This window comes from Rhinichthys klamathensis, unplaced genomic scaffold, assembly GCF_029890125.1.
Source record: "Rhinichthys klamathensis goyatoka isolate OS25496 unplaced genomic scaffold, OSU_Roscu_1.1 h1tg000685l_1, whole genome shotgun sequence".
In the NCBI taxonomy this organism is placed as follows: Eukaryota; Metazoa; Chordata; class Actinopteri; order Cypriniformes; family Leuciscidae; genus Rhinichthys; species Rhinichthys klamathensis.
In genome coordinates, this window is record NW_026607114.1 from 377,249 (window position 1) to 403,562 (window position 26,314).

A 26,314-nucleotide genomic window follows, 5' to 3' on the forward strand; every position below is an offset into this window, starting at 1 on the left:
GGCTATATATATATAAATGAACTAAATTAATAACTTTTTTTAAACAAAAATGAGCCATCACTGAACTTACTTAAGCCGGACTGACACTTTTTTCTTCTAGACACAAACTTTGCTGCATTATTCTCCTGTTATCTCTGCAAAGCTGCATTGAAATTGAAACACTCTGTATTGTATTGTATAAATGTGACTTGACTTGACCCATATTGCTGCGTGACGTGGTAGTGATGTCCGGTTCGTAAATGAATCGTTCGTTTGAACCGATTCTTTTTTCAAACCAGTTCACCAAATCGAACTGAATCGTTCAACACAGTTCGCGTCTTGAGTCAGCGCTGACCCACAGTTTTCTAAAGTGACTCGCTTTCGAACGCGACTGACTGTCCCTCCGACTCGAAATAAACCAATATCCCGGAGTATATGTTCCTCCAGTAACTCGGACAGTTCACTGAACTGAGACCTGTTGTGCTGAGAGAACTGATGAGCTCGAGCTGCTGATACTGAGCATGCGAGTACTACCAAACCTACAGGTACAGCCACGGTCTCTGTGGTCAGGTGGTGTTTAAAGCAAAGGGGGCGGAGCTTTAGATTCTAGAGGGTATTTTATTGGACAGAAGATGTGATGAGAAGCTGAATCCGCGGTGATGTCATATAAATCCCTGATCCATTTTAGCGGAAGTGAGAGACTGTAATGCTTATATCTCCTAAATACGAATCTTGTCATTGTTTTGGAAGCTTATTCATAACCTTAAGGCGAACTTATTCATACTCAAAGCTACTAAACTTACATTTTGATTTCAGGGGGCCTGTCAATCCTTAAATAAAGTTTTTTTTCTGTTTTTCTATCCCCACCAATGTCCAAATCAAACCAAATCCAAGTTGTGTAAAGGCTCCGCCCTCTTCTGAACGGAGGCGGAGCTGCAGCTCATTTGCATTTAAAGGGACACACACAAAAATGGTGCGTTTTTGCTCGCACCCAAAAAGGGGCAAATTTGACAAGCTGTAATAAATGATAAATAAAACGTTTTTTCTTCTGCTTTTATGTCCCCACCAATGTCCAAATGAAATCTTCCTCGTTGTCTCAGACGCTGTGTGTTGATGTTTCGGCAGTGATCCCGTACCACTTCACGGTGTCGACGGGAGCAGATCGCGACGCCAGCACCAGCAGTCGGGTCTACGTGATCATCCTGGGACCCAGCGATCTGGAGACGGAGCGGCTCTGGCTCGATCTGCCCGGCGGGAAGAAGTGCTTCGCCAGCGGAGGAATGGAGCATTTCATGAGCTACGGACTCGACGTGGGCGAGATCAAGAGAGTTGAGGTGAGACTCGCTCACAGTAGCGTTATTATGATGATCTTTATTGTGTCTAAGAGTCTCTTCTGTATCAAAAATACAGGAAAAACTGTCAAATATTATTGCAATGTAAAACAGCTGTTTACAAGTTATTTCTACAGCGCTTTATACAATACAGGTTGATTCAGAGCAGCTTAAACAGGAAAATAACAGCGTAGATGTTTCAAAATTCATCAGTTATAAAAAAAACTCAATTCTGTTCAATAACAGGTTCAATGTTTCAAAATTCATCAATTATGAAACAAATTCAGTTCAATAACAGCGTAGATGTTGCAAAATTCATCAATTATGAAACAAATTCTGTTCAATAACAGGGTCAATTTTGCTAAATTCATCAATTATGAAACAAATTCAATTCAGTTTAATAACAGGTTCAATGTTTCAAAATTCATCAATTATGAAACAAATTCAATTCTGTTCAATAACAGGTTCAATGTTTCAAAATTCATCAATTATAAAAACAAATTCAATTCAGTTAAAAAACAGGGTCAATTTTTCAAAATTCATCAATTATGAAACAAATTCAATTCTGTTCAATAACAGGTTCAGTGTTGAAAAGTTCATAAATTATGAAACAAATTCAATTAAGTTCAATAACAGGGTCAATGTTTCAAAATTCATCGATTATGAAACAAATTCAATTCTGTTCAATAACGGGTTCAATGTTGAAAAGTTCATAAATTATGAAACAAATTCAGTTTAATAACAGGTTTAATATTGAAAAATTCATAAATTATGAAACAATTCTATTCAATTCAATAACAGGTTCAATGTTTCAAAATTCATCAATTATGAAACAAATTCAATTCTGTTCAAAAACAGTTTCAATGTGTCAAAATTAATCAATTATGAAACTAATTCAATTCTGTTCAGTAACGGGTTCAATGTTTCAAAATTCATCAATTATGAAACAAATTCAATTCTGTTCAATAACAGGTTCAATGTTTCAAAATTCATCAATTATAAAAACAAATTCAATTCAGTTAAAAAACAGGGTCAATTTTTCAAAATTCATCAATTATGAAACAAATTCAATTCTGTTCAATAACGGGTTCAGTGTTGAAAAGTTCATAAATTATGAAACAAATTCAATTAAGTTCAATAACAGGGTCAATGTTTCAAAATTAATCAATTATGAAACAAATTCAATTCTGTTCAATAACAGGTTCAATGTTGAAAAGTTCATCAATTATGAAACAAATTCAGTTTAATAACTGGTTTAATATTGAAAAATTCATAAATTATGAAACAATTCTATTCAATTCAATAACAGGTTCAATGTTTCAAAATTCATCAATTATGAAACAAATTCAATTCTGTTCAAAAACAGTTTCAATGTGTCAAAATTCATCAATTATGAAACAAATTCAATTCAGCTCAATAACAGGATCAATGTTGCAAAATTCATAAATTATGAAAAATTCTGTAATAATTTATAATTATTATCAATGTTCATATTTCTGTGGTAACCGTCATGCATTTTATTTTAATAGAAAGTTCAAAAGAACACTGTTTATTTTAAATAGAATCTTTTGTCACTTTTGATCAATTGAATTGATGAATAAAAAAGTATTAATTTTTGTAAATAAACCCCAAACATCAGCTAGTGATCATGGCTGCAGAAATTCATCAAATGCTGCAGAAGAGCGTGTTTGAATGACCTGATTTACACCGTGAGCAAATAAAGGAGATTTGTTGGATCTGTCCGTGTTCCCGTTCCCAGCTGGGCCACAACGGAGCGACTCCGGAAAGCTGCTGGCTGGTGGATGAGCTCTCGGTGGCCGTTCCCACAAAAGGGATTCAGTACAACTTTCTGTGCAAGTGCTGGCTGGCCAAAGACAGAGGAGACGGTCTGACGGCCAGAGTCTTCAACATACTGGACGCCACAACCATCAGCATCATCCGAAAGGTTCAGCCGCTTGTGAAGTGTGTGTGACTCCCGGGGTCGCAAACACAGTTTCAGGAGTGACGACCGCATTTAAGTACGGAAGTTTAAATGATCGTTCCGTCTCGCTCCAGAAATTGGGATGATTGACACCGCTGTAACCATAGCAACGTCCTGGCATTCTGTGCTTTTGCCATGTGCTATTTTTGGTTCTACATCGTCTAAAAATTCTGCAATTTTAAGCTTGTTTCCGCCACAGAATAAAACGTTTTAGAAGATAATTGTGACTTTTTATCTCAGAATTGCGAGTTTATATCTGGCAATTCTCACTTTATAACATACAATTGATATAAAATCACAATTGCGTGTTATAAAGTCATAATTGCATGATATAAAATCGCAGTTCTGTGTTATAAAGTCAGAATTGCGTGATATAAAATCACAATTGCGTGTTATAAAGTCAGAATTGCGTGATATAAAATCGCAATTGCGTGTTATAAAGTTGTAATTGCATGATATAAAATCGCATTTGCGTGTTATTAAGTCGCAGTTGCGTGTTATAAAATCGCTATAAAGTCATAATTGCGTGACTGCAATTTTAACTAAAGAACTGTTGTTATGAGCCAAGTCCAAAACACTTATAATACAATCAAGTTTATAGAGTTATATAGAGCATTTTAATTTATTTTGGCTTATTATGGGCTTATTCTTTTTTGCTTTTTGTTTGTAGCAAGATCTGGCAACACAATTATTATCATTAATTAAAAATAAAACTATTAAAAACATTTCTGTTCATTTAATAAAAAGCTGAAATAACATAAAATATAAATATTAATCTATTTTAAACTGAAAAAAGTTTAAGTTGAAGCTCTAAAATTGTTAACTGGAAATAAATAAATGAAACTAAAACGAAAATAAAAATGATTTAAAAAATAATAAAATGTCAAAAGCACATAATTAAATTGAAATTAATTAACATGAAAACTAAAAATATAAAAATAAAAGCTATTTCTAAATATTAATAAAACAAACATTAAAATAACGTTTTTTTCTTGCACATTCACAAAAGCGTTTTAAATGCGTCATTAACTCTTTCCCTGCCAGATTTAAAGAAAGAAAAAAGTTGCTAGCGAGTGGCAACATTTTTTATCACTTTTATGGAATATTTTGTCGTATGAATATCTGAACATGCAATATACCAAAATAAAGAACAACAACAAAACATTATTCTAGCTTCATGCATTCTTTTTTATCAACACTTGAATGTGGTTTCATAAAAAAAACTTTTAGAACAAAAAGCTGAGAAGATTTTATTTTAGTCCAAGATTTCGTCCGGATGGGATTCAGAACGATGATCAAACACAGATGGAGTAGATCGACATTGCATTCAGTAACGCAGTTTTGATCAGGTTATTTTACTATCGCTTGTTTCTGCTCCTCCTTCACCTGTGTTTTGATCCGGATATTCTGCACTCATTCAGAAGATGCGTAACAGCGCCACCTACTGTATAACAGTGAAAACACGGATCGCCGGAAAATTCCGTCACTGGCGGGGAAACAGTTAACAGATAGTTGTTCAGATCGGTTCCATAAACAATGCATTTCATTTTTGTAAATTGTCACTTGCTGCATTTTTCAGGAGTTGATTCGCTTGTAGAATGTGGTCGTCATTCTGGTGAATGACTGAAGTGTGTGTGTGATCTGTTACGTCTCATGTTCTCGCTGTTGTTCAGGTGGTTTATGAAGTGACTGTCGTCACGGGTGACACTCAAAACGCAGGAACAGACACCAACATTTTCATAACTGTGTTCGGGGCCAATGGGAGCACGGAGGAGATGCTCCTTATGAAAAATGAGGACAGGTACCCATTCACCATCATCCAAATTACTAGTTCACACTGGAGAAAAACACACAAATCACAAGTTATTTCTACAGCACTTTATACAATACAGGTTGATTCAAAGCAGCTTTAATTTTGCAACATTTACGTTGTTTTTTTCCTGTTAATAAATTATGAAACAAATTCAATTCAGTTTAATAATAGTGTAAATGTTGAAAAGTTAATCAATTTATGAAACAAATTCAATTCATTGTAATATCAGTGTGAATGTTGCAAAATTAATCAATGAAACAAATTCAATTTAGTTCAATAACAGGTTCAGTGTTGCAAAATTCATCAATTATGAAAAATTCAATTCAGTTCAATAACAGTGTAAATGTTACAAAGTTCATCAATTATGAAAAATGTAATTCATTTCAAAATTCGTCAATTATGAAAAATTCAATTAAGTTCAATAAGTGTAATAAATGTTGCCAAATTCATCAATTATGAAACAAATTCACCTATAAAGCAACTCTATAGAAGACAATGGTGTCAAAATTCTGTTTAATTCAGTTCAATATTGTTTCAATTAATTCAATGTTGCTTCAGTTTAATTCAGTGACTGTCAATGTTGCAAAATTCATCTATTATGAACCATAATATTATTCCGATCAATTCAGTTAATGTTTTGTTTTCATCTGATCGTGTCAGTGCATCAAATTAATAATATTTCTGAATGTTAATTCGTTCTAAACACTTTTTTGTAAGCTCTTTAATTGTCTTTTTCAAACCTATGACAAACCCACATTACGTGCTTTTAAAGAGGACAAATTCAATTCTGTTCAATAACAGGTTCAATTTTGCAATATTCATCGATTTTGAAAAATTCGAATCATTTCAATAACAGCGTAAATGTTGCAAAATTCATGCATTTTTAAGCAAATTCAATTCTGTTCAATAACAGGTTCAATGTTGCAAAGTTCATCAATTATGAAAAATGTTTTGTTCTCATCTGATATTCTATATTACTGAATGTTAATTGTCGTTCTAAACACTTATTTTGTAAGCTCTTTAGTTGTCTTTTTAAACACGCGTCGTGTGTTTCTCGTAGGTTTGAAAGAGGACAGGAAGACACATTTAACCTGGAGATTGATGACATCGCGCCCCTGAAGAAGCTTCGAGTCCGCATCGACGGGACAGGGAGTCGTCCTGATTGGTTTCTTGACAAGGTCAGTCCAAGACGCTCGCATCCAAGGCTACGTTACGTCTACATTAATCCCGATACATTTGAAAACGGCGTTTTTGCATAAAAACGCTCTCCACACACACTAGCGTTTTCTACACACAAACCTCACAGAAGCTCACTTAGATGATACAGACGGTAAAATAAATAATAGATTTATCGCGCAATTCTTCTGACAGGATAATTTTATTTAGCAGAACATCTCCGCATTCACTGGTCGTCCAGGTCGCTCTCACTCATTATTATGTTTGGTCTAAATGCGACGTCTCATGTTTTACCGCAGCAAATGTGAGTAAATTCTATCATGTGTGCAGGGCTGTGATACGAAGAGTGTGTGAAGTAACATATTTTAGCAACTGTGTGAAAGTGAACAGCACATAATAGGCACAATACCGCTATAAACACGAATATCTATTGGTACAACATGTGTCACATGACTAAACTTACATCATCGTTTTTAAATACCTCCGTTTTGACAGTCCACACCACAACACGAAAACAGCGTTTTCAAATGAACATTAATTCTGTGAACATTATCTTATACACATTAACTGAAGTGCAAAAACGTTGTCCTTGAACATTCAGGACACAGGACCTTATTACAGGACAGGACCCCATTATTCTAGAACTGGAGACCTCTCACATGAATGCTGAGCTCCCAGCACATAACTTACAATTATTTAAATACAATAGAGTAACATAAAGCAGACATAATAGAGTAACATAAACCTGAGAATGATCATATAAATAATGTCAAGGTCTTTACTATACGCTTTTGGATTATTTCGAAATTTACCCACACTTTCGATTTGAAAGACGGCGGAGCGTCGTGTTCAACCGGTTGTGATGGTGAAGCCATTTTCATTTAAATTTGCTGTTGAATGCACGACAACAAAGCACTGCAACAAGCGCCACCTTGTGGATGTAATACGCAAATGTAAATTATCAGAGTAAACTCTGAAAAAACCAATGGAGTAGTGCTGCACGATTAATCATATCGTAATCGTAATCGCGATGTCAAGCCTATGCGATTATATAACGCAAAATACTGCGATTTTATATGAAATAAACAAATTAGGGCTGTTAACGCTAGGGGTGGAACGGTACATGTATTCGTATCGAACCGAAACGGTACGGGCGTCACGGTTCGGTGCACGAATTTACACGGAGAATACACGGTATAAAAATAAATAAAACTCGCGTGCAAATTAATTAATGTAATGCGAAACTACTGTCAGATACGCGGGTTCTTTAGGGACACATAATCTGTACCATTGGCTTAGCTCTGAACGCGCGTTCACTTCAAACGTTGGCTTTATACGCGCATCCTATTCGCTTTGGACTAGTGTCGAACTAGACGCGAATTTGACGCTCTATTCGCGTTTGGTGTGACCGTGACCGCATAATGAACAGGCAGCGATGTCAAGATTGCAATGCTGGAGTGTGTGTGTGTGCGAGAGAGAGAGAGAGAGAGAGAGAGAGAGAGGTGCGCGCGATCGAACAGTGGAAACATAAAAAACATACTCCGTCATTTTGTTCAGATCATTAAACCTGCAAAGTGTTTACTTATATTTGTGTACACTCGCAATAAAACACAACATTGTGCTTTTGTCACACTGTAAACTCTTGTCAAACTGTAACCTACAACTGTCACCCAACCAAAATCACACACACACACACACTGTTTTAAAAGCAAAACTTATTTATCCAACTCCATTTCAAAACAGTCTGTTGGTCCCATCTTTTGGACATTCGGCATATTGCATTGGTTTCCATTTCTTGTCCTCGGAGCACTAATCTTACACATTCTACATTGATTAAAAAAAGAAAATCGAATCTGTTTTTAATGGTAGTATTATTTTATACAGAAATCAATTATTTATAATTCAGATGAGAATAATGTTACATTATTAATTGACAATGTTAATTAAAATTAAGGAAAACAAATATATTGATCTGAAATATAGCAAAATAATTTTAAATTAATTCAGGTACAATTACCAAACATATCGCAAGGTCTTTTTGTCTTTTTATTAATTTAATTAATAAACTAATTATATAAAACTATTGTCAGTGCACTACAAATAAACTGGTTCTATGCCTTTATTAAAAAAAACTTATTTAAAAAATACAATGCCTTCTGCATTTTTGTTTTGCTTTTCCCTCCATTGTACCGAAATTGTACCGAACCGTGATGTCTGAACCGAGGTATGAACCGAACCGTGACTTCTGTGTACCGTTCCACCCCTAGTTAACGCAGCATCTGTTATTTTTTGTCATCCTTTGGCTAGTGTTACATGATCCCGCTCTTATTCATGCGAATGCTTTAAACAATTCAGCGAGACGAGTCAAAAGAGAGCGCGCTGCCTGTGTGTGTCCTGACTGGAAGACGCGCGCCAGAATCATGCGCGTGCACAGACCGCGCGCCAGAATACAGTTCTCTTACTGCTCGAAGTGAACGAACAATAACACACACAATTATGCCAAAATATCATTTGCGAGTGTCTTCATAACATAAGAGCAGTCTTATGATGGTCGTAAGAGTTGTGAGAGAATAAGGCGCGTGTGAGATCCGTGTCTCTGTCAGCAACTCTTAAAGGGCCAGCATCCAATAATGCTTTCTGTCAGTAAAGTTAATCAAAGAACAAAGGGAACAGAGAAAAACACTCACTGCTCTTGACCAAAGAACTTGTGTAGCTTTAAATAGGATTTTAGTCCATATAATTTATAATTTATGCAGCGCAGACTGTTTGATAACTTTATTCAATTTCTGTATATGTCCTACGTGTAGACAGGAAGAGCACAGGTAAATATGACATTTATAATGGGTTTATGTGAGGATTGTTTGAAGTTCACTTAAATTAAAATTAAATAAATTTTTATCCAGACATCAATGGCTTATTGATCATTATAGGTGTTATCAATCATTTAGTTGTTGTTGCTAGTTTGAGTTGAGAAATACACATTTCAGAATTATCACTAATCTGTGTGCGCATTTTGCTTTAGAACCAAGCAAGTTGACTCATGAAACCATTTGTTTATTATGTCGCAATCGCAAATCGCAATATTGACCTCAATAATCGCAACATGACATTTTCCCCAAATCGTGCAGCCCTACAATGGAGAAACCCCGAAAGTAAAACAGATAATTTATAATTAAATATTGCAATACTTTGCGCTACTGTATCGATATAATTGCGTGCGCAAAATATCGCGTTACTGAAGAGAATCGATTTTTTCCCCACCACTACACATGACCCAGATGATCATGAGAAACCTGACCACGGAGGAGGTGTATGTCTTCACGTACGAGGAATGGCTCTCCAAGACCAAAGGACCCAAGAGGACGAAGGTGTGTGAACTTCCAGCCGTGGTGGACGACGAGGAGATGGTGGAGAAAACCACGTACATCATTCAGGTTAAAACCAGTGACCTTACTGGTAGGTGGAGTTTACACGATGCATGGCTGGTTACTAAGCTTGTTTCCCTCACAGAATTAAAAAAATTAAAAAGGGAATTGCAACTTTTTATCTCACAATTCTTTGAATTGCGAGAAAAAAAAGGATTCAAATGACACAATTGCCTTTTTATTTTTTATTCCATGTTGGAAATAAACTTCCATATGAAGCAGAAAACATTACTAAATTTATAAACAACCATTGTGCTCATGCTATTAATGTAACACTGTACAATAAGGTTCCATTGTTCAACATTAGTTAAATACGTTTGTTAACGAACTGAAAATGAAAAAAGGGTAATGTCCATTTCAACATTTACGAATACATTATCAAAATTAAGTTGCCTCTGTTAATATTATTTAATGGATCTGAGCTGACATGAACTAACAATCTACAGTTGTGTTGCTATTAAGTAACATAACAAAGATATAAAAAGTTATGTTAACTAATCTTATATTAAAGTGTTACCATTCATTTTAATGTGTCATTGATTAATAAAATTGATAAATGAGTAAGAAAGCGAATGAAATGACTACTAATGTAGCCTGAAGGAATGTTTTATTGATCATTTCTTTCAAAGCTCAGGAGTTTTAATGAACTTCTGAACCAAGGTCAATAACTGTAATATATATACAAATATATATATATATATATATATATATATATATATATATATATATATAATTACATCTAGTTGCCAAGGCAATTTCTTATTTTAATTTAGTGATGATCTTGATGTACAAGAATAACTAAAATAAATAGTAAAAAAAAAATACATATTAAAAAAATCAATAACTTATAAAAAGGATCAAATATAGGATTTAAAAAAGGATTTTAAAAAAAAACTAATAAAAAAATATATATATAAAATATAAAAATAAATCTAAAATAAAAACTATCACGATTGATTATTGATTACACACTAATTAAGCATACACCATTTATCTTGTTTAGCATGTTGATTATGGCATAATTTGCTATGTCCAGCAAAGTAAACCATCAGATTGAAGGATGATTCTCACAAAACTGTATTTTCTGCAAGCTTTTTTCAAGGTAAATTTAGGCGTCTTTCCAAAAAATGACACTTGGAGACTCCAAAAGGAAACCAAATGATTTAAGGAGTCCATTAAATGAATACATTTATGCACAACTATACAGTGCTCTCCACTGAATCTCATTGCTGTCTATGAGAATGTTGAGATATTAAAACAGTAAACATCATGAGATGAGCTATGAATAAGATGCTGCTCTATTATATTAAATGCACAAGATTTTTCCTGTGTGTGTTTGTGCAGCCGCTGGTACCGACGCCAACGTGTTTCTGATCGTGTTCGGGGAAAACGGAGACACGGGAACACTAGCACTGAAGGAGAGCAGCAACAGGAACAAGTTCGAGCGCAAACAAGTGGACGTTTTCCGATTCCTGGATGTCCTGAGTCTGGGCGAGCTGTCGAAGGTTCGGGTCTGGCACGATAACAAGGGCCCGGCGCCCGGATGGCACCTGGAGTTCATCGATGTGAAGGACGAGCTCCTCGATGAGACCTTCCGCTTCCCCTGCGACCGATGGCTGGCCAAAAGCGAAGACGACGGTCAGATCATGAGGGAACTGGCATGTGCCAATAATGATATTCTGGATCTCAGTGAAAAGACCAGTAAGAGAGAGAGAGAGAGAGTGTGTGTGTGTGTGTGTGTGTGTTTTAGATGTTTGTAACCCTTATGTTCAGAGGTGGACAAATAGAGTGACCAGACGTCCCGAATCCGGTCCTAATTGTCCCGAAATTATACTAAAGCAACATCTTGAGTAGTTATTGTCTGATAAAACATTAAAAACTGTCCGTGAGGTCGATTCATCCTGCCGCCGGCTGCTGCATATTTTTTATTTATTTTTCTGAAGTTCTACAAAGATACGTAGGCGCGAATTCAGATATGCATTGATAAGCTAATTTTTGTTCAAAATATGAATGGCTGTCGCCTGAAAGATCTGATTTACGCACTGTTACAACACTCATTGTGTTGTTTTTTTCACAATGTAGCGTATTTATAAGTATTTTTTTTTTTTTTTTTTTTTTTGTCTGTAGCTTATTTATAAGTATATTTTAAAGAAAATCTAGTTCCTACATTATTTTTCTATACATTGACTCGTTGGGTCCTCTAACCTGCAATATGCCCTTTAAGGGGAAATTACACTTACGGTGATTTATGCAACCGCTACAAGTACAAGTTGTAAAGACCGATTTTTACTGAAGTAAAAGTACAGAAGTACTCGCTTTTAAAAGTACTTAAGTAACAAAAGTAAAAAGTAAATGTCAATGTATTGTTTTATTATTGTTGCATTGTTGTATGTAATACTTATTGTACATTATGCCTCTGAAGCAACCTAGTGAAAACACCTTACAGTTATTAGTGTCTGTGCAATTAAGAGCTTTGAGAATGTTATTAAACCTATAGAAATTAAACAACTGAATTGACAAAAAAAGACCTAATCCATATGTCATAAAGCCATAATCATCTTCATTTTTTATTTTATTTAACACTCCTACCACCCCAACAAAAGAACTACACATCTATGTGTGTCCATTCATGCACAGTTGAATCAAGCGGTCTGTAAAAATCGTAAGAAAATGATGGGAAATCACGACACGTGACCCTCAGACTGATCACTGATTGGCTGTCTGTCACCTGCACAAAAAAACAATCACGTTTTGTGATTGTGACGGAAATGTACTGGAGTCAAAAGTAGAATATTTGTCTTTCAAATGTAGTGAAGTTAAAGTAACAAGTTTCCAGAAAAAATAATACTCAAGCAAGGTACAGATTGATTGATTGATATCTTTATTTTGAACATGTTAATACAATTTTTTTGTAAAAAATTAGAGGAAAAAATAATAATGGTAAACAACAAAATAAAACTGCATACTTTCCAGTACTTAAAAAACCTCTATTTACTTGTACAAAAAGGAGTAGGAAGAAGTAAAACTTATGTACTCTACCCCTTTGGAGTAATAAGTAGTACTTTAAGTACAGGACTCAAGTAAAAGTCTTCTTGTTACTGTCCACCTCTGCTTGTGTTTATTCTGTGCTTTTGAATTTGCACTGTAACTTCTCTCCAGAATACGAGATCGAGATCACGACAGCCGGTTCTGATGATGCCGAGACGAAGGATAACGTGTGGATCGTTCTGGAGGGCAGGAAAGGTCGATCTAAAGAGTTTATGATGGAGAACTCAAAGAAGAAGAAGTTTTTGCGGTTTGTTTACACGCACAGCCATTTTAGACAGTGATACTATTACAGTCAGCTGTATTTCTAGTGCTTTATACTACACAGATCTGGGCTTTTAGACGCCACGGACCCCAAACATATGATTTAAAAATGTAAAAGATAGCTTTATGTTTTTATGTAAAAAACACAATTAATACTGTGAAAATGTTATATTATAAAGGTGCAAACTATTTAGTTTCTATTGTGTTTTTAACTCACTGTAAGTTGCAGAAGATTAAAGAAAAAAAAAATAATCAAATGTATAAATATAGGCCTATTGTTTATTTTTAAAAATAATATTTAATTGATTTTAATCTATTTATTAAGTATATTTAATCTTATATTTATTTATTTGCTTTAACATTTTACACTGATTTTCTTATTATTTATTTAAATGTTATTTATTTTGATCAAATGTATTAATTTATTATTTATTTTACTTCAATTAAATTATTTATTTTTATTTATTTTTTGTTAGTTGGATTAATCTTATTTTTATCTATTTGTTTTGACATTTTACACTATTTTTTTATTATTTATTTAAATTAAATTATTTATTTTAATCAAATGTATTAATTTATTATTTATTTTACTTAAAATATTGTTTATATTTTTTGGGGGGGGTTAGTTAGTTTGATTAGTTAGTTAGTTAGTTTATTTATTTTTACTTTTTTTAAACTAAAGAAGTCAGCATTGCAAGATATTATGGAAGCTTGTTTCCACCACAGAATAAAAAATAAAAAAGCTTTATCCATGTCATCACTACAAAAACCACGTTATTTCTCAGTGTGAATGATTGAACGCATGACTACTCATAATCTGTATCATCATCATAATAATCATATTACTCATAATCATAATCTGACTCCGTTCCAGTGGTGCCACGGATTCATTCGAGTTTTCCTCTAAAAATGTGGGAGAGATCGTTGGTATTTGCTTGGGCCATTTAACGAAGGAGAAGAAGGTGAAGAACGAGTGTTTCTGGCACGTGCAGGAGGTGCTGATCACAGAGAAAGAGCTGGGCAACAAGTGAGTCACGTCTCCGTGTTCCTCTCAATCAGTGCTGGGGAGAGTTACTTTAGTGTCACCGGCCCAAATCCATTACATTTTTAAAACAGTACCCTATACTAAACCTAAACTAATCTTGACAAACTATATATCATTTGAAAGCTTACAATCTCTAGTTTCCATATTTGATTTATCAATTTGCAACAAGAATATTTTCATACTCCTAAGGCGTGTTCAGACCTTTATTTTGAAATAGTGATGAAAGAAGGGTAGAAACCTCAGTTCCCTTTCGTTGTCACTCCGAGTTCCGTCGGATGACGACGAATGGGGTTTCGCTTAGAAAGCCTATCGACTTCGAGTATACAAAACGAGCCAATGGCAAGCAAATGCCATGGGTCTGCGGAATTTGCATGGCGCAACTCCGCCCCACCTCGTGGGAATAAAAAGGAGAAAGCCGGCAATATGCAGATATGTTTTTGCTTCGGAGCCAAGATGTTCTCTTCACTCCTGCAGTCTATTCTCTGACCATCTTCGAGAATCTTCAAGACGAGCAGCTTCCAGTCGGTGTTGGTGTGATGGCGTGTTCCAGCGAGTTTCACATTCCTGCCTGCTGATCTGAACAGCTGTGTGCTGCTCCCTGGGCACTTCAGCACTGCTGCAAGCTTTTCTCACACAAAAAGAGCGTGCACGCGGCGCGTCTTTTTAAAGACGATCTGCCCGTGCATTTCTGAGTGCGGTAGTCTGATAGATTCAGCTGATGGGCACGAGCGCTGTTTTGACGTGTTTGGGATTCGATCACGTTCGAACAGCGCTCGCGGATGCGTCACGTTCTCTAAGGGGAACATGACCATCGCAATGTAACGGTCAAGACTCAATGAGCTCAACTGAGTGAGAGTCCCCTCATCCACACCCCGATCTATTTTCTCCACGTGAGAGAATACTTTGGCTGGTGGCCAGGGTGACCTGAGATGGCTGGTGTGGAACTAAACCGCCGATTAATATCCGTGGTCCACACCCCTCTCTTTAACATTGCAACCCGCGCGGTTCTGAATGAGTTAGCTGGTCAGAGCCGCGTCCAGAGGACGCCGGCGGGCCGGCATCTCATTCAGTTCCCCGGCTGATGAAATCATGTCTATCGCCGCGTCACAAGGTGAGCTGGAGTCCTTTGGAAGTGAGGGCTCGTCTATGTTGCCACTCTCGGGTGTGCAACATAGCGAGTCTGATCCAGAGTTGACAGCTATGCTTCCCGGGCCGCCGCGAGTATCGGGCATGTGTGGATTACTCTGCCATGTCTCGAGCACTCAAGGCTGATGATTGGTTTTGGGGAGGCGAACCCAAAATCTTTTCTACCCGGATGTGCATGAAGAGGTTATGAGATCGTGAGAGTCTCCTTTGACTTTCGCGACTGCTCAGCAGCCTCTTCCACCTTCTCTGCCCTCGAGAGGCCGCGGCCATGGGTACACTGGGGTTCCCCCCGTGGAGTGTTCTGTGGCAGCACATCTGTGCCCCCACAGCGCCTCCACCTGGCGTGGCGACCCTAAGCACCCCTCCAATGCCTGTAGGTTTTTTGTCTACTCCGGTGGCAAAGACCTATAGAGCAGCGGACAGGCTGCCGTCTCACTGCATGTTATTGCCATCCTTCGGGGTGCTCAATGACATGCACGAGGGTAGGGCTGATTTAGGGCTCATCTAAGAGACTGCCTGCCGCCACCGACCTCGCTCTACGAGTGACGAAGGTGACCGCACGCTCCCTGGGTCAGGTGATGTCCACTTGTGTGGTCAGACATTTCTGGGTTAACCTGGTTGATATGCGCGAGGCTGAGCGAACCCGCTTCCTCAACTCCCCCATATCCCAGGCTGGCCCTTCGGCGGCGCGGCCGAGGACTCTGCCCAACAGTTCTCGGCCGCCCAGAAGCAGACTGAGGCTACCAAACACGTTCTGACCCCGCGGCCAGCTGCTGCCGCCGGCTCAGACGCCTCAGTCAGCTTACCGCCAAACGCGCCCTCCTGCGACTTTCGTCCCCTCCCGCCCGGCCCCAGCAGCTCCGGGCCGCGCCGTGGAGGTGGTCGCAGGAAAGCGCCCCAGCCCGTACCAGCTCCGCAGCCTGCCAAATGCCAGGCAAAGCGGCGCTCCCGTTACGGGCAGCTCAGAGATGGGTTGCAGTTCTCCAGGAGGTGGTTGCAGGGCCACTCCTTTCCCCGGTGGAGGGCCGGGGGAGAACCTCTTTTTCCAGAGAGCTGACTTCCCATCTCTAAGCACACAGAGTTCTCGGGCGACACGGTGCGCCGCCCCCGGGCCGTGCACCCCTCGTCCTCCTCTGTCCCAGAGCCGGATGACAGTGCGCGCCGTCCCCGGACCGTGCCGCTCTCATCCTCCTCTGTCGCCAGACCCCTGGCAGAGCAGACCCCCGTGGAACGTTCGTCCTTCCCTGGTCTCCTCTGTCAGGACTCTGCGGTCTATGACTGTACCCTCACACCGGGCCGCTATGCCGTCCGGGTCAGCCATACCGCCTCGCTGCTCCACCGACGGGAAGTCTGTGGTTCGCAAGACCCCGCTGGTACAGTCCTTGGGAGCCTGGCTAGAGCTTCCCAACCTGTCCCGCTGGGTCGCACGAACGATCAGGCTCGGCTACGCGATTCAGTTCGCGCGGTCTCCTCCCCGCTTCAGGGGAGTCCGCTCCACTATGGTCGGTGGCAATGCCCCTATCATGAGAGCGGAGGTTGCCACCCTGCTGGCGAAGGGTGCGATCGAGACTGTCCCTCCAGCCGAAATGAAGACCGGCTTCTACAGCCCGTATTTCATTGTCCCGAAGAAAACCGGTGGGTTACAGCCAATCCTGGACCTGCGCGTTCTGAACCGCTCCCTTCACAGGCTGCCGTTCAAGATGCTCACCGCCAAACGCGTTTTCGAATGTGTGCGGCACCAGGATTGGTTTGCAGCGATCGACCTGAAGGACGCCTACTTTCATGTCTCCATCCTCCCTCGACACAGACCGTTCCTGCGGTTTGCTTTCGAGGGGCAGGCATATCAGTACGCAGTTCTCCCATTCGGGCTAGCCCTGTCTCCTCGCGTCTTCACGAAGGTCGTCGAGGCAGCCCTTGTTCCCCTCCGGGAACACGGGGTTCGCATTCTGAACTACCTCGACGACTGGCTAATTCTAGCTCACTCTCGAGATCAGCTTTGCGAACACAGGGATTTGGTGCTCCGCCATGTAGCCCGTCTGGGCCTTCGGGTCAACTGGGAGAAGAGCAAACTTTGCCCCGTGCAGAGGATCTCTTTTCTCGGTATGGAGATCGACTCGGTCGCCATGTCCGCGCAGCTTACGAGCGAGCGCGCGCAGTCACTGCTGACTTGCCTGAGACAGTTCGAGGGCAAGAGTGCGGTTCCACTGAAACTTTTTCAGAGGCTCCTGGGGCATATGGCATCCGCAGCCGTGGCAACGCCGCTCGGATTACTTCATATGAGACCGCTTCAGCTTTGGCTTCGCGACCGAGTCCCGAGGTGGGCATGGCAACACGGCACTCTCCGAGTACCAGTTACTCCGACCTGCCGTCAGACCTTCACCCCGTGGTCGAACCTCAGTTTTCTACGGGCCGGAGTGCCCCTGGAACGAGCTTCCCGGCATATTGTCGTAACGACAGATGCCTCTACCACGGGCTGGGGTGCCATGTGCAATGGACGTGCAGGACCCCACCGCCTATGGCACGTCAATTGCCTCGAGTTGCTGGCTGTACAGCTCGCCTTGCGCCGCTTCCGAGCCGTGCTCAGGGGCCAGCATGTACTAGTCCGTTCAGACAATACCGCGACCGTAGCGTACATCAACCGTCAAGGTGGTCTGCGCTCCCGCCGTATGTCGCAACTCGCCCGCCACCTCCTCTTATGGAGTCAGAAGCATCTGAGGTCGCTTCGTGCCATTTATATCCCCGGAGCCCTGAACTGTGCAGCCGACGAGCTCTCACGGCTTCAGCCCCTCCCGGGAGATTGGCGACTCCATCCCCAGTCGGTTCAGCTGATTTGGGACCAGTTCGGGGATGCACAGATAGATCTGTTTGCCTCTCACGACTCGACCCATTGCGCCCTGTATTATTCCCTGACCGAGGGCACGCTCGGCACGGATGCACTGGCGCACAGCTGGCTGCAGGGCCGCAAATATGCGTTCCCCCCAGTGAGCCTTCTTGCGCAATTCCTGCGCAAGGTCAGGGAGGACGAGGAGCAGGTCACTCTGGTCGCGCCATACTGGCCCACCCGGACCTGGTTCTCCGAACTCATACTCCTCACGACAGCACCTCCTTGGCCGATTCCTCTGAGGAAGGACCTCCTTTCTCAGGGACGGGGCACCCTGTGGCACCCTCGTCCCGATCTTTGGAACCTCCACGTGTGGCTCCTGGACGGGACGAGGTAGGTTTGAGTACCTGATCATCAGGTTCCTGAGGGGAGCGAGGAGACTGAATCCTCCTCGCCCTCCTCTCGTACCCTCTTGGGACCTCGCAGTGGTCTTAACTGCCCTGCGCAGCGCTCCCTTTGAGCCTTTGCAGTCAGTCGAGCTTAACTTCCTGTCAATGAAGACAGCGCTTCTGACTGCATTGGCCTCCATCAAGAGGGTAGGGGACCTGCACGCATTCTCCGTTGACGAAGCGTGCTTGGAATTCGGGCCAGGTGGCTCTCACGTGATCCTGAGACCCCGGCCTGGATATGTGCCCAAGGTTCCTACCACTCCCTTCTGGGACCAGGTGGTGAACCTGCAAGCGCTGCCCCCGGAGGAGGCAGACCCAGCCTTGGCACTGCTCTGTCCAGTACGTGCTCTTCACATCTATGTAGACAGAACGCAGTGTTTCAGGACCTCAGACCAGCTCTTTGTCTGTTATGGTGGGAAGCTGAAGGGGAAGGCTCTCTCCAAGCAAAGGTTGTCTCACTGGATAGTGGACGCCATTGCTTTGGCATACCAGCAGCAAGGTCGACCGTGCCCCCTTGGTGTGACCGCCCACTCCACCCGGAGTGTCGCGTCCTCTTGGGCTTTAGCGCATGGCGCCTCGCTAACAGACATCTGCAGAGCTGCAGGCTGGGCGACACCTAACACATTCGCCAGATTTTACAATCTTCGAGTGGAGCCAGTCTCCTCCCGTGTACTGTCTTTTTCAAGCTAACATGGGATCCGTTAGGTGTCTTCGCTTGCTCGCCATGCCACTCCACGGACTGGATACGTGCGATATTCTCCTCAGGTGAGCTCCCCCGAAAGCCCTGAGCTCCTCCAGCACTGCTGACGCTGGCGCCAGTGTCTATTGCCTGCGCGTCGGCTAGGTGCCTTCCGTGTGCATGGTACCTCCTCTGAGCTACCCTCACATGTGTATTTCCACTGTAAGCCTCTTTGAGCATGTGTCTTTCCCTCGGCAAGCCACCTTGCCACCCCTGGGGTTGAAATATTCCACCTGCGGCTGGACACCCCAGTGATTCCCCATATGCATCCCTCGGGTCATATGTGTATTTTTAAGTCCCCCCCTCTGGGTTGGCAGTAATTGCATACTTCCCTAAAAGATCTGGGATATGCTCCCCAGTGTACCTTGGTACTGTGTTAAATCCTGTAAAATCCTGTGTTAAATAGGAGTCCTTCGTCCGTGCTAGTCTCACGACAGGGATCTCAGATTTACGCAGGGCACTGGAAGACAGCTGAGAAGTGGCGTGATTAGACTGGTATCCCCATTCGTCGTCATCCGACGGAACTCGGAGTGACAACGAAAGGGAACGTCTCGGTTACGGATGTAACCCTCGTTCCCTGAGTAGGGAACGGAGACGTTCCGTCTGCCTGCCACTTCCGCTGTACCGCTGAAACAGCCGAGTTCAGTCTTGGCTCCTCAGCGAAGAAACATATCTGCATATTGCCGGCTTTCTCCTTTTTATTCCCACGAGGTGGGGCGGAGTTGCGCCATGCAAATTCCAGACCCATGGCATTTGCTTGCCATTGGCTCGTTTTGTATACTCGAAGTCGATAGGCTTTCTAAGCGAAACCCCATTCGTCGTCATCCGACGGAACGTCTCCGTTCCCTACTCAGGGAACGAGGGTTACATCCGTAACCGAGACGTTTGTTTTCATGCCAAGAGTTCAAAAGATAGCATCCATTCAATTATTTTAGAAAAAAAGGTCTGAAAGAAAGAAATTATAGATTCACCATTTGTGATGTGGCAGGAAGCTATAACGCACATACTTGTTCTTTTTATGTGTTTCTTAGAGGTTGAATTCATATCAAAATCTGCCAAACTTCTCATATTACTTCTGAATAGGATGTCTATTTCATAAATTGTATGAAAATTGTGGAAATAATGGTTCATATCACTCAAACCATGGAGGCGCCCTTATATGGGCAGTGATGGAGTCTGGTTGTGCCCTAGTGGAAGCGTTCGGTACTGCGCCCACACACACTCTCACTGAAAGCTCATTTTTTGAGATATCAACCTACAATTTGAAACACAACTTGTTCAGATTTTTTTGGCTTTGATTTTTTTTTTGCAGTTTTAGTTGCCCAGGTTTTGAAAATATATATTTTATATAAAATATGAATAATAATTTTTTTTACATTGTACATTTTCATAAACTCAAACTTCTATAACTTTTTTTCTGTTTCACTTTCTTAATTAATTTCACTTCTACAATAATCTGCCAAATGTCTTCTTTAAAACGAGACCAATCTTACGTTTATATTCACAAGCATTCTTGAATTACAACCATTTAAGTTCGAAATGTGCATTTTCATGTATACAAAAAAAGGGGGGTGACAGTTAACAGGTTAAAAAAGTAATGCATTACAATATTGCATTACTCCCAAAAGAGTAAATAATTGCATTACTTTTATGAAGAGTAATGCTTTACGTTACTTTTGCTCACCTCAGCTGGGCTTACTTGTTTGTTTTTTAATAACAAGCATAAAAGATCTATTTTTGGCAAATGTAAAGGCCCTCTCACACCAGAAGTGAAGTGAATAATCCTCAGGCTGAAGGAATGCAGATTCACTGTACAGTTCAGATGCTGATATTCTGGATTAAAGAACAATAAAATACAGGAGAAGAAGTTCAACACTCTTATTTCTAAATCTAAGCTGAAGTGATATTTGCTTATTAGTACGGTTGAATTAGATCATTGAAGGTCAGCAGTAAAGACATTGGTTAATGAAGTGAGATTAAATAGCTACATAAAGTATATTTGTGTAATTTAATATAGTTAATTATAAAGTTTCGCGTAAAATTCTGAGAGTGCATTTTACTGTTTTTATTCATTTTGAGGAATACTGAATGTTTTCGTGCAAGCGAGACGAGTAAATGCATGTAGTCTAGATGTAAAATAACCATCATGTTTACACAGCGAACACACACACACACACACACGATCATGATCTTTACTTAATATCCCAATGATTTTTGGCATAAAAGAAAAAATCTAGCATTTTGTCCCATACAATGAATTGTTGGCCATTACCACAAATATACCAGTGCGACTTGTGACTGGTTTTGTGGTCCAGGGTCAGATATTAAATATATATATATATATATATATATATATATATATATATATTTAATATTTCAATTTAGTCATATAATTTGATTTAAATTTTCCCAACACTGGACATGACTGAGCAGATCCCGGCATTATTCTCCCGTTATCCTCCCGTTATTCTCCCGTTATCCTCCCGTTATCCTCCCGTTATACTCCCGTTATCCTCCCGTTATCCTCCCGTTATCCTCCCGTTATCCTCCCGTTATTCTCCCGTTATACTCCCGTTATTCTCCCGTTATTCTCCCGTTGTCCTCCCGTTATTCTCCCGTTATACTCCCGTTATCCTCCCGTTATTCTCCCGTTATCCTCCCGTTATCCTCCCGTTATTCTCCCGTTATTCTCTGCAGGTTCTACTTCACGTGTGACGCACGGATTCCCCTGGCCGCCAAGAGAGACGAGTTCATGACGTTCGAGTGCAGCAAAACCGTGGAGAGTTTCGCCAGCAAAGTCCGCAGTCTGGTTCCTGTTAAATACGAGATCATCGTGATCACGGGAGACGTGAAGGAAGCCGCCACCGACGCCAACGTCTTCATCACGCTCTACGGCGTCAACGGGGACTCCGGGAAGCGGGCGCTCAGGCAGAAGTTCAGGAACCTGTTCGAGCGGGGCCGGACGGACCGGTTCCTGCTGGAGATGCTGGATCTGGGAGAACTCCTGCGGGTCCGGGTGGAGCACGACGACTCCAGCACGTCGTCCGGCTGGTTCCTGGAGTGTGTGGAGGTCACCAACACCGCCAACTGGGTGACCACCATCTTCCCCTGCGGGAAGTGGCTCGACCTGAACAAATCCGACGGGCAAACTCACAGGGTTCTCTATCCCAAATACTGAAACCGCACGGGACTTATTTGTACTTTTTTAAAGAAATTCAAATAAACTTCCTTTGTATTTGTATTGAGGATTGCTACTGTCGTCATTGTCTTGAACTCCTGTCACTTTCTCAAGGTTTTGAAGCTGCAAACTTTGTCCGCCGCCTAAAACTGCAGCGAGACGTCTTCATAATGCAATAATTTGAGCAAAAATATGTCTCCCTGAGATATTAATACACGTTTGTTTACGTTTATTTTTTAGTTAACCAAATGAAATATTTCATCCTTTTACTAAGTGTTTCATTTTGATTGTTTATAATTTTATATATTTGAATTTATGAATAATTATTAGCCTTTAAATCAACTCACGAGTGTGTAGGAGCAATTCATTTATAAATGTCAATTGTTTCCCCTTTACTTTATTGACTCATGACTCCTGAATAAATTAACTAGTATTCATTAAATGTGCTTGGTTCCCTAAAGCCCAATCGCCTTGAACTTGTTTTAAATCATACATGTTATTTTTGATTCAAAAGCCGGTCTGAAACCAGTTTCTGTAGTAAGTGCTTTCATTCCCCAACGCCGCCAACTGGGTGACCACCAAACTCACAGTTCTGGATCCTACATACTGAACGCGTGTGATATTGAACTCTGGGAATTATTTGTAGTTTTTTAAAGAAATTAAAATAAACTTCCTTTGAATTGGGAATTGCTAATGTCGTCATTGTCTTGAAATCCTGTCACTTTCTCAAGGTATTGAACCTGTCAGCCGCCAAAAACTGAAGCGAGATGTCTTCATAATGCAATAATTTGAGCACAAATATGTTCTTGAAGTCTCCGAGATGTTAATACTTTAACGATTTATCAACACATTCACGTTTACGGTTCTCTGATCACATGACATGCAGCTAAACCAATGAAATATTTCATTCTGTTAGTAAGCTTTTCATTTTGATTGTTTATAATTTGATATTTTTATGATTTATGAATAATTATTAGCCTTTTAACTCACTTAACTATTAAAGTGTGTTGGAGCCATTCATTTATAAATGTAAGATTTTTTTCCCCTTTACTTTATTGACTCGTGAGTGACTCCTGAATAAATTAACTAATCATTAAATGTGCTTGGTTCCCTAAAACCCAAACGCCTTGGAGTTGCTAAGAACAATAGTTTAAAAAAGTTTCAAGAGTAGATTAAATGAATTGGAGATTTTAGTGTGCATTGATATATATATATAAAAAAGAGTTTTCACTTCCAAGACCAAGTGTGCGTATTATTGGGACAAGATTCATACCCAGAATAAGCAGCAAAGATGTAGATAACAAACTATGCATGAAACAACAATGAAAGATTTTTTTTTTAGGCATTTTCAACATTTTATTTGAAAAAACACATACAAAAAGGGTCATATACAAGACAAGAAATTAAAAAAGAAAGAAAAATTTGGGTTAAGCTATGCAACTTTTTGCATCATCATTAGTAATAAATACAGTACAAAATCCACCAAAAGTGAATCTAAGATTTTCTTCATTTTTTTTAACGCAATATACACTTATCTAGTTATCATACATTATAATCACCAAGCTATTGCTTAAATATTGTCAATACATATTTTTCTACTTGAGCTATAAAATATTCATGTCAGAAAACATTGCGCAGTAACAGCACACAGCAGTGTCTTGTACAAAGAGCCACTTCCCTTTCACTGGCAGGTTATTCAACTATTTTTTTCTTTTTTTTCTTTTTATGTCAGCAGCAGAAAAAACATCAGAAATATTTATGGTAAAATATTTTAACATATGTATCCATTCTCATACGCATATTAAAACCTGAGAAAGACATGCATTACAGAGCTTGTGCTTTAGGATCTACGGTTCAGTCTGTTAGCGAAACATGACACTACTATTGCTTATGTCCAAAATCTGCTGGAGAGATGGATCAAATCAAGAGACTTTAAGGCTACACAGGCTAGAAACACAAATCATACGATATAAAGCCATTTTTTCTTTAATCTCTACCGGTGTAGAAAGTAACTGTTATTCCAGGTACAGATTGTTTTGCATGGCAGGAAACACAATTATTTCACTGGAAACAAGAGTTATCAATGAGCTATAGTGTAAAAACACAATGCAATGTTGACAGATTATTGAAGTTAAATACAGGGTTCGTACAAGATGCTTAAAGTGCTTGAATTTAACTTTGTGAAATTTAAGTCCTAAACCCTGAAAACAGCCATATTTATGCATAAAAAATGCTTGAATTATTGAAAGATAATATATGTGAAAGTAGTGTTTAATCTTATTGATAAATCTTTTCACGCTAAATTAACGCTGCAGTCCGTCTGATATTGATATAGAGCAATTTCACATGGCTATGAGTGTGATATTGCTCATAAATATCCACGTATATGATGCATCTTTCATTCTTCAGGTCAATCATATATTCATGTGGGAAAAAATCAGTTTGAAAGAGGAAAGCGATATCTTTGTCATAGTATCCTTTCAATGGTTAAAGTTTCCACAGTCATTGCTTGTGTTACTCTTTATTTGAACCATTTTGTTTGATTGGATTATTAATCTACTTAGCTTTTTTAGAATTTGAAAGATAATAAAGATATTGTTTGATCTCATTGTAGTCCTTTAGGCAAAAAAAGTAGTGCTTGAAAAGTGAAATTTGATTTTACAGTATCTGTACGAACCCTGTAAATAACCTGACGTGGTGAAATGGTGAAATGTGACAGACCTATACGGCAGCTACACTAGTCTAGATGACCCACAACACGACCTGCATTCAACATTTAAAGCCCCTTATATGAAGTACCGATACGAATCCAAAGGCAAAGGAAAATGCTACTAATGGGGAAAAATAAGCATAACTTAAAGTTAAAGCCACATGGGCACAAGACAAGCAGCTTTAATCAATCACAGTAAGCGCTGAACTCGCTCCTCACGACTGAACACAGACCGTTCGCAGGACGACAGTGAGAGGCAGCGAAGCTGAGAGTGCAAAAACAGCAGACACATGCAAAACAAGTCCAGTTGGTCTACGAGCTCACAGCCGAACGACTCTTTGAAATCGCATTAATGGAATGTAACCAAAAAACTACAGCACCACATACTAGCACGTTTCAGCACGCCCTGCTGGGGACTTGAGCTTGTTTTGACACCTAGGCCCCTTAAAGTACAACCGCATGCAAAGCACTGCACTCCCATTAAAGTATAGCACAATGAGGTATTTATACACACGTTATGCTGACGTAAATAAATAAACCAATCGATTACATTGCGATACTAGCTCAGAACTTAAATACGCACCCATAGTAGGTGAAGTTAGTCATAAATTATGATTGTTAAATACTTAAGGCATTTCGACGCACAATATCATGTGTAAACTATAAAACGCGGACGGACGATGAAAAAAAGATCACGCGACGATCGAAGACAAGAAAATGCTTCCAACTTCCTGGCTTCCGCTCCAAGCAGCTGAACGCTTGAATTCGGGAAAAGTTGCAAAAGCAAAGTCAAGAACATCTGCTACGGAAAACAGTCACGGACATTGAAAGTGGTCAGTGAGGCAACAACTATTGCTTAGGGATGCACCAGATATCGGTCACTGTATCGGTATCGGCCGATATATGTTCATTGTTAGCGTAATCGGCCCGATAAGAACATTTGGCCGATATTTCAAAGCTGATAAATACTGTATTATTTCCTTCAGCGTAGACACTTCAGATGCGCACTGTTCAACATGATGGTGTTGAATTGATTTGAAATATTGTTGAAATTACTTCAAAAAGTAAAATACTGTTAAGTGCAATGTACAGCGCTGATCTGTCATATCTCTGTCAGATCTGGCTACATAAAAGAACATTATATATTATTGTGTGCTTGGGACGTGGCTTTTAATGGTGAAAGTTTTGTTTTTGTAATCAGACTCTCAAAAT

At 40.1% G+C, this 26,314-nt stretch overlaps 1 protein-coding gene across 2 annotated transcripts in view; it reads left to right on the plus strand.

Moving 5' to 3' along the window:
• Positions 1-22,455, plus strand: part of loxhd1b (lipoxygenase homology PLAT domains 1b) — an 82,320-nt gene extending 59,865 nt beyond the window's left edge. For both annotated transcript variants that reach the window (XM_056241928.1, XM_056241930.1), the window contains 9 exons: positions 1,105-1,313; positions 3,070-3,255; positions 4,965-5,092; positions 6,165-6,282; positions 9,559-9,736; positions 11,050-11,406; positions 12,865-13,000; positions 13,889-14,041; positions 21,912-22,455. In XM_056241928.1, the coding sequence (XP_056097903.1) occupies positions 1,105-1,313; positions 3,070-3,255; positions 4,965-5,092; positions 6,165-6,282; positions 9,559-9,736; positions 11,050-11,406; positions 12,865-13,000; positions 13,889-14,041; positions 21,912-22,392 (1,946 nt within the window). In that variant the 3' untranslated portion in view covers positions 22,393-22,455. The remainder of the gene's footprint in view (positions 1-1,104; positions 1,314-3,069; positions 3,256-4,964; positions 5,093-6,164; positions 6,283-9,558; positions 9,737-11,049; positions 11,407-12,864; positions 13,001-13,888; positions 14,042-21,911) is intronic.
• Positions 22,456-26,314: the final 3,859 nt, after the last annotated feature.